Genomic DNA, 9302 nt, shown 5'->3' with positions numbered 1-9302 from the left:
CCCAAACTAGTTTAAACCCTCCCGAACAGTACTAGCAAACCTCCCTCCCAGGATATTGGTGCCCCTCTGGTTCAGATGCAGCCCGTCCTGTTTGAACAGGTCCCATCTTCCCCAGAATGCAGTCCAATTATCCAAGAACTGGAAGCCCTCCCTCCTACACCATTCCTGCAGCCACGTGTTCAGCTGTGCTCTCTCCCTATTCCTAGCCTCACTATCACGTGGCGCCGGCAACAAACCAGAGATAACAACTCTGTCCGTCCGAGCTTTCAGCTTCCAGCCTAACTCCCTAAACTCACTTCTAACATCTGTGCCACCCTTCCTTCCTACGTCGTTGGTGCCAATGTGCACCACGACCTCTGGCTGCTCCCCCTCCCCTTTAAGGATCCTGAAGACGCGATCACAAACATCACGGACCCTGGCACCAGGGAGGCAACAAACCATCCGTGCGTCTCGCCTGCGCCCACAGAACCGCCTGTCCGTACTCCTCACCATCGAGTCCCCGATGACTAGTGCTCTCCCATTCTCCCTCCTTCCCTTCTGAGCCACAGTGCAGGACCCCGTGCCAGAGGCCCGGTCACTGCAGCCTGCCCCCGATAGGCCGTCCCCCCCAACAGTATCTAAAACTGTATACTTGTTGTTGAGGGGAACGACCACAGGAGATCCCTGCACTGACCTCTTCCCACCTCTAACTGTTACCCAGCTGCCTTTGATTTGTGGAGTAACGACCTCCGTGTAGCTTCTATCTATCAACCCCTCAGCTTCCCGAATGATCCTCAGTTCATCCAGCTCCAGCTCCAATTCCCTAACACGGTCTGATAGGAGCTGGAGACGGATGCACTTCCAGCAGGTGAAGTCGGCAGGGCCACCGGAGGTTTCCCTCACCTCGAACATTCTGCAGGAGGAGCAATACACTACACTGGCTGCCATTTCTTTTATTCAATTACCCCTTAGTTAAGTACAACTATAGTTTAGGCTTGTATTCGCTAGCGTTTTGAAGAATGAAAAGGGATCTCATAGAAACCGATAAAATTCTAACAGGACTGGACAGACTAGATGTAGGAAGGATGTTCCCGATGGTGGGGGAGTCCAGGACCAGGGGTCACAGTCTAAGGATAAAGGGTCAGCCATTTAGGACTGAGATGAGGAGAGAGATTTCTTCACCCAGAGAGTGGTGAACCTGTGGAATTCTCTACCACAGAAAGCAGTTGAGGCCAAATCATTAAATATATACTTGAAAGAGTTAGATATAGTTCTTAGGGCTAATGGGATCATGGGATATGGGGAGAAAGCGGGAACAGGTTACTGAGTTTGGATGATCAGCCATGATCGTATTGAATGGCAGAGCAGGCTCGACGGGCTGAATGGCCTACTCCTGCTCCTATTTTTCTATGTCTGTCCTGCCGGTGGGACAGGACATACCCGGGGATGGTGATGGCGGCGTCTGGGACATTGTCTGTAAGGTATGATTCTGTGAGTATGAGTATGTCAGACTGTCGCTTGACTAGTCTGTGGGACAGCTCTCTCAACATTGGCACAAGCCCCCGGATCTTAGTAAGGAGGACTTTGCAGGGTCCACAGGGCTGAGTTTGCTGTTGTCGTTTCCAATGCCTAGGTCGATGCCGGGTGATCTGCCTGGTTTCATTCTTTTTTATTGACTTTGTAGCAGTTTGATACAAGTGAGTGACATGCTAAGCCATTTCAGAGGGCATTTAAGAGTCAACCACATTGTTGTGGGTCTGGAGTCACATGTAGGCCAAACCAGGTAAGGACAGCAGATTTTCTTCCCTAAAGGACAGTAGAGAACCAGCTGGGTTTTTACAACAACTGACAATGGGTTCATGGCCATCATTAGACTAGCTTTTAATTCCAGATTTATTAATTGAATTCAAATTCCACCTTCTGCTGTGGCGGGATTCAAACCCATGTCCCCAGAGCAATTCCCTGGTACTCTGGGTTACTAGTCCAGTGACAATAGCACTGTGCCACCACCTCCCCTGAATACCACTATGCCCCACCTCCTATTGGGGCATCATTTTCAGGACAGGCTTTTGTAAACCTATCACAGCTACCGGTTTGCCTTTTAACTTCCAACATTCTGATTCTATGTGCGCTTTTTTATTATAAAAATAACATGTTGGTCCTTTTGACTCAAGCCGAGTCTCCTGATTATCTTTCTTCCTACTCTGAGGATTGCCTGTATCTTCTCCTTTACCCTTTCTCTCACTAAAACCAGATCTCTTTTCATTATCAACCTTTCCATCTAATTCCTCTGAAAACTTCCAAAATGGAGTCTGTAACTACTGCTTTTGTGGGTCAATTTGTAATCATCTGCCATTACTGCAGCATCCTTTACTTTACCAACTTTTAGGTAGGATCTTATTCCAGGAGGGACACTATTTTAAAATTCTTCCATTAGGATTACTTCCTTAAGGCTCACAAAGTCTTACTCATTCTTCATTGACTTATACCACCAATCAAACACCATTTCCTTCTATCTAGCAAATTCCATAAATGTCTGGCCCTGTTTCTTTTTTAAATTCCTGAATTTTGGTTGGTAAGCCTCTGGTACCAACTCATAGGCATTGAAAACGGCCGTCTTAACCATTTCATAGTCACTTGACTGTTCCTCCGAAAGTGTTGAATATACCTTTAATGTTTTTCTCACCAACACACTTTGCAATAAAATTGCTCAACTTTCTTTCGGCCATTGCAATTTCATGGCAATTCTTTCAAAGGACACAAAGTACATTTCAATTCCTTCCTCACTAAATTTAGACACTAAGTGAATATTCCTTGCCAAATCAAAACCAGGAGTTACATTGCATTCATCCTCTAACCTTCCTGCCATCCCCTGTTCGTGCTATCTAAGCTTTTCTTTATCCAGTGCAAATTCCCTGGCTTCCCTTTCTTTCTCTTTATTTTTCGTCCCTTTCGAGTTCAAGTTTTCTCATTTCAAGTTGTAATTGTCTGCCTTTTACCCTTTCTTCTTTTTCATGTTCCAGTTGCCTCCTTTGTAAGTGAATTCTAGCTAACTCAATCTGAGAACTACCAAGATCATTCTTTTCTTCCTCAAGGTTAAAATGCTGAGCCAACACTACAACAATTTCTGCCTTTTAAGCTTTTGATCTTAAACTAACCCCCACTTGCTCTGCTGCAGCCATTAACGCATCCACTGTTAACTGTGTCAAATCATTGGGAGTCAAATCTCCTCTCTCCGCAAAGGCTTGAGAGTTAAAAGTAGACATGCTGACTTTTCTTTATGAGTACAGGAAATCTTGTTCATTTAAATTTCAGCAAATTCCAGTTTATCCATTTTACAGCTGCTGAATTCATATCCCAGACGATCCTCCAATTTGTTACAACACCAGTTGAGACCGTTAACTTTAAAACAAGAGACATAAATTCCCCACACCAATTAAAGTATTACATGACAAGATTTCACATTTTAGGACTTTTACTATAACAACTAAACTAAAAAATCAACATTAATTAAACAGTACTTATTAGTTAGCTAATACACTAAATTACAGAGAAAGGTATTTCCCATTAATTTATTAACACACTCCAAAACCCCACACATCTGTACGTTTCAGTGTCCTCAGCAAAAAGGTATCTTTGCAGTTAAAAGTCCTAAACTCCTCCCAGTTGCAATGGGTTGGATCTCCTAGTTTCCTTAACAAAGCCAATGTCCTCTTCGATCACTTCTTCCGAGCACACTCGACTGGGCTTCAAGGCAATCACTGGTGACCCTGTTCATCTTTTCCTCCTCCTCAAACCCCGAGCCTTCGAACCAGATTCAAATCTTAGCCTTTCGCTGTATGAGTGCTCTGCGAGCAGTTGTTTTCTCTTTCTCTCTCTTCTGAGGCTGCCCATGCTGGTCTTCATGTCTTCCTGACAGCCTACAGACATGGCAACGCCTGTTGAATTTATCCAAAATCAAAAGTCAATAGCCGTTTTCCTTTTACAATATTCAGAGTCCATTGGTCTGGCCTTAGCAAAACTATCTAGGCCTTCCTTTGTTTCGAGATGTTAGCAATTTTTAGAGCCCCTGGCTCCCTGTTTACGATCTGAGAATCTAGGAGAGTGAAACCTATTCACAGAGTCACAGAATTGTTACAGTGCAGAAGGAGGCCATTTGGCCCATCATGTCCGAATTGGGTCTCTGAAAGAGCAACTCCCTCAGTTCCATTCCCCTGCCTTCTTCCTTTTCAAATAACTGTCTAATTCCCTTTGAATGCTTCAATTGAACCTGCCTCCACCACGTTCTCAAGCAGTGCATTCCAGACCTTAACCACTCGCTGCGTGAAAAAGTTTTTCCTCAGGTCATTTTTGTTTCTCTTACCAAATACTTTAAATCTGTGCCCTCTTGTTCTCGATCCTTTCATGAGTGGGAACAGTTTCTCTCTATCTACTCTGTCCAAACCCCTCATGATTTTGAATACCTCTATCAAATCACCTCTTAGCCTTCTCTTCTCCAAGGAAAACAGTCCTAACTTCTCCAATCTATCTTCATAACTGAAATTCCTCATCCCTGGAACCATTCTTGTGAATTTTTTCTGTACTCTCTCCAATGCCCTCACATCTTTCCTCAAGTGCGGTGCCCAGAATTGGACACAATACTCCAGCTGAGGTCGAACTAGTGTCTTATACAAGTTCAACATAACTTCCTTGTTCTTGTACTCTATGCCCCTATTAATAAAGCCCAGGATACTGTATGCTTTATTAACCGCACTCTCAACCTGTTCTGCCACCTTCAATGACTTATACACATACACACCGAGGTCCCTCTGCTCCTGCACCCACTTTAGAACTGTACCCTTTATTCTATATTGTCTCTCCATGTTCTTCCTACCAAAATGAATCACTTCACATTTCTCTGCATTGAACGTCTTCCGCCACCTGATGTCCCACAGCGCCTCATGGATGCCCAGTTTTGCATTGCTAGACCTGTTCAAAATCTATCCCATTTAGCATGGTGGTATTGCCACACAACACGATGGAGGGTATACTCATGTGAAGGCGGGACTTTGTCTCCACAAGGACTGTGCGGTGGTCACTCCTACCAATACTGTCATGGACGGATGCATCTGCGGCAGGCAGATCGGTGAGAACGAGGTCAAATATGTTTTCCCCTCTTGTTGGTTCCCTCACCAGCTCCAATTCCCTCGGTTCCATTCCCTTGCCTTCTCCCCGTACCCTGCACATTCTTCCTTTTTATATAACTGTCTAACTCCCTTTTGAATGCTTCAATTGAACCTGCCTCCACCACATTCTCAGGCAGCGCATTCCAGACCTTAACCACTTGCTGCGTGAAAAAAGTTTTCCTTATGTCACTTTTGCTTCTCTTACTAATACTTTAAATCTGTGCCCTCTCATTCTCGATCCTTTCACGAGTGGGAACAGTTTCCCTCTATCTACTCAGTCCAGACCCCTCATGATTTTGAATACCTGTTTCAAATCACCTCTTAGCCTTCTCTTCTCCAAGGAAAACAGTACAAACTTATCCAAACTATCTTCATAACTGAAATTCTTCATCCCTGGAACCATACTTGTGAATCTTTTCTGTACTGTCTCCTATGCCCTCACATCTTTCCTAAAGTGCTGCGCCCAGAATTGGACGCAATACTCCAGCTGAGGCCGAACTCGTGTCTTATACAAGCTCAACATAACTTCCTTGCTCTTGTACTCTATGCTTCTATTAATAAAACCAAGGATACTGTATGCTTTATTAACAGCACTCTCAACCTGTCCTGCCACCTTCAATGACTTATGCACATATACACCTAGGTCCCTCAGCTCCTGCACCCCTTTTAGAATTGTACCCTTTATTCTATATCGTCTCTCCGTGTTCTTCCTACCAAAATGAATCACTTCACATTTCTCTGCATTGAACTTCATCTGCCACCTGTCTGCCCATTCCACCAACTTGTCTGTGTCCTTTTGAAGTTCCACACTATCCTCCTCACAGTTCACAATGCTTCTCAGTTTCGTATCATCTGCAAACTTTGAAATTGTGCCCTGTACACCAAGGACTAGATCATTAATATATATCAGGAAAAGCAAGGGTCCCAACACTGATCCCTGGGGAACTCCACTACAACCCTTCCTCCAGCCCGAAAACATCTATTAACCACAACTGTTTGTTTCCTGCCACTCAGCCAATTTTGTATCCATGTTGCTACTGTCCCTTTTATTCCATGAGCTACAAGTTTGCTCACAAGTCTGTGTCAAATGCCTTTTGAAAGTCCATGTACACCACATCAATAGCATTGCCCTCATCAACCCTCTCTGCTACCTCCCGAAAAAACTCCAGCAAGTTAAACATGATTTTCCCTTAAGAAATCCATGCTGGCTTTTCTTAATTAACTCGTATTTGTCCATGCGACTATTGAATTTGTCCTGAATTATTTTTTCTAGAAGTTTTCCCACTACCTAAGTTAAACTGACTGGTCTGTAGTTGCTGGGCTTATCTTTACACGCTTTTTTGAACAAGGGCGCAATGTTTGCAATTCTCCAGTCCTCTGGCACTACCCCCAAGTCTAAGGAAGACTGAAAAATTATGGCCAGTGCCTCTGCAATTTCCATCCTCACTTCCCTCAGTATCCTTGGATGCATCTCAACTGGTCCTGGTGTTTTATCCACTTTAAGTACAGACAGTCTATCTAATACTTCCTCTTTATCAATTTTAAACCCCTCTAGTGTCTAACTTCCCTCCTCTTTCAACATTGCCTGGGTTGCATCTTCTTCCTTGGTAAAGACAGATGCAAAGTATTCATTTACTAACTCAGTTATGCCCTCTGCCTTCATGTGTAAATCCCCTTTATGGTCCCTAATTGGCCCCACTCCTCCTTTTACCACCCTTTTATTATTTAGGTCTATAGAAAACTCTATGACTCGATAACATTTGGACAGGTTGATCCCCAATGTTGTTTGATGTAATTGACGCCAGCCTTTGCCAACATGTGGAAAAATAAGACTACAGATAGGCACCAACATGTTGCACCACAGACATTTGACAAAATTATTGACTGAGCCATGGACATGGGGGCAATTACTTTGTAAAAGTGTAGAGCCAACCTCATGCCATCAAAACACAGTCTGATTTAAAACACATTTCTCCCTATTTAATGAGTACGCGGCATTGTTTATGCTTGCACCAGTAGGCAATGTCTGCCTGTACACTTGATGTAGCGATGCAGAGAATCTAAATAGATGTCCAACTGTCAGGTGTGATCTTGATCTCTTTCTCTCCCCTCTAGCTCTCTCTCTCCCTCCCTCTCTGTGTCAATCCCCATGCCCTCCCTCTGCATCCATCCATCATCTCCACTTCCCTCCCTCTTCTCCTTCCCGCCCTTCTCCCTCCCTCTCCTCCCCCCACCCCTTCCCTCTCTCACCTCTCCTGCCCCCTCTCTCTCTTCTCCCCCCGCCCCTTTCCTCCTCTCCTCCCCCTACACTCTCACAACCCCCCTTCCCTCTCTCTCAACTCTTCCCCCCCCCCCGCCCCCGCCCTGACACTCTCACAACCCCCAACCCCCTCCCTCTCATTTCCTCTCTAACCTCCCCCGCCCTGCCCTCTCTCTCACCTGCCCCCATTCTTCCCCCACCGGCCCACTCTCTCCCCACCCCACCGCCCCTCATGCCCTCCTCCCTTAACCCCCCTCTGCTCCCCCTCTCTCCCACACCCCCCCCTCCCCGCGCCCCCTCCTCCACACCCCCCTCCCTCCTCTCTCACCCCCCCCTCCCTCCCCTCCTCGCCCACAACCCCCCCCTCCCCTCCTCGCCCACAACCCCCCCCTCCCCTCCTCGCCCACACCCCCCCCCTCCCCTCCTCGCCCACACCCCCCTCCCCGCCCACACCCACACCCCACCCCCTCCCCGCCCACACCCCCCCCTCCTCGCCCACACCCCTCCCCCCCACCCCTCCCCTCCTCGCCCACACCCCTCCCCCCTCCCCTCCTCGCCCTCGCCCCCCTCCCCTCCCCGCCCACACCCCTCCCCTCCTCGCCCACACCCCCCCCTCCTCGCCCCGCCCACACCCCCCCTCCCCGCCCACACCCCCCCCCCTCGCCCACACCCCCCCCTCCTCGCCCCGCCCACACCCCCCCTCCCCTCCCACACCCCCCCTCCCCTCCCCTCCCCTCCCCACCCACACCCCCCCTCCCCTCCTCGCCCACACCCCCCCTCCCCTCCTCGCCCACACCCCCCCCTCCTCGCCCACACCCCCCCCTCCTCGCCCACACCACACACCCCCCCTCCCCCTCGCCCACACCACACACCCCCCCCCCTCGCCCACACCACACACCCCCCCCTCCCCCTCGCCCACACCACACACCCCCCCCTCCCCCTCGCCCACACCACACCCCCCCCCTCCCCCTCGCCCACACCACACACCCCCCCCCCTCCTCGCCCACACCCCCCCCCCCTCCTCGCCCACACCCCCCCCCCCTCCTCGCCCACACGCCCCCCCCCTCCTCGCCCACACGCCCCCCCCCCCTCCTCGCCCACACCCCCCCCCTCCTCGCCCACACCCCCCCCCCCTCCTCGCCCACACCCCCCCCCCTCCTCGCCCACACCCCCCCCCCTCCTCGCCCACACCCCCCCCCCTCCTCGCCCACACCCCCCCCCCCTCCTCGCCCACACCCCCCCCCCCTCCTCGCCCACACCCCCCCCCCCTCCTCGCCCACACCCCCCCCCCCTCCTCGCCCACACCCCCCCCCTCCCCGCCCACACAAAGCCGCTTTGTGATTGAGTAAAAAAAAAACTGACCAGAGCCCTCAGTTTCACAGCTGACTGGTGCTGAGAGCGAGACCAGCGGCTTTTGAACTCAGAACAAGTTCGGGGTTTTGAGCGGGCTTTTTTAATGAAGTCGGAACCCGCCGGAAAAAACCGAACTTATCTGGAGTTCGGAAGCCGCTGTTCCCGCTCTCAGCACCAGTCAACTGTGAAACTGACAACTGTGATTTTTTTCTTTAAAGTCGGACTTGTCTGGCAAGAAGAAGTCAATGGAAACTTTCTCATTTCCTAAAATTGCCAGTCATGGACCCCAATTTTTTTTTTTACCACAGACACGTTGCCGAGCCCTGGAGCAGGCACTTCGCTTCCTGATACATGCGCGTCCCCGCAGGTATTAAACGTCATGGCGCTTCATTCTCCCACCTCCGAAAACTATGCTGGACGTCACGCGCGCGCCCCCGCACGGGTGGGCGTGTTGACGGGGCCGTGCGTGCGCGGGCCCTGGCGGTCAGTGCGCGGCTGCTGCTCCGTCGGGAAGATGGCGGCGCTTGTTTCCTTCACTCAGGTAC

General features: G+C 49.6%; 1 protein-coding gene and 1 long non-coding RNA gene across 9 annotated transcripts in view; one reads left to right on the top strand and one right to left on the bottom strand.

Annotated features, from left to right (window-relative positions):
* Nucleotides 1-3436: 3436 nt before the first annotated feature.
* Nucleotides 3437-9148, bottom strand: LOC137351793 (uncharacterized). The gene is made up of 2 exons (XR_010969571.1): nucleotides 9061-9148; nucleotides 3437-3917 (listed from the first exon to the last, which is right to left on the bottom strand). It is a non-coding gene; the product is annotated as an uncharacterized lncRNA (long non-coding RNA).
* eps15l1a (epidermal growth factor receptor pathway substrate 15-like 1a) overlaps nucleotides 9126-9302 on the top strand; it is a 419830-nt gene continuing 419653 nt past the window's right edge. For 7 of the 8 annotated variants that reach the window (XM_068016623.1, XM_068016624.1, XM_068016633.1 and 4 more), the window contains exon 1: nucleotides 9126-9298. In XM_068016623.1, the coding sequence (XP_067872724.1) occupies nucleotides 9137-9298 (162 nt within the window). In that variant the 5' untranslated portion in view covers nucleotides 9126-9136. The remainder of the gene's footprint in view (nucleotides 9299-9302) is intronic. The other variant, XM_068016626.1, reaches the window with a different exon arrangement.

Source organism: Heterodontus francisci, chromosome 36, assembly GCF_036365525.1.
Source record: "Heterodontus francisci isolate sHetFra1 chromosome 36, sHetFra1.hap1, whole genome shotgun sequence".
In the NCBI taxonomy this organism is placed as follows: Eukaryota; Metazoa; Chordata; class Chondrichthyes; order Heterodontiformes; family Heterodontidae; genus Heterodontus; species Heterodontus francisci.
Note: the sequence above shows the minus strand (reverse complement) of the source record. Positions and strands in the feature narration are given on the sequence as shown.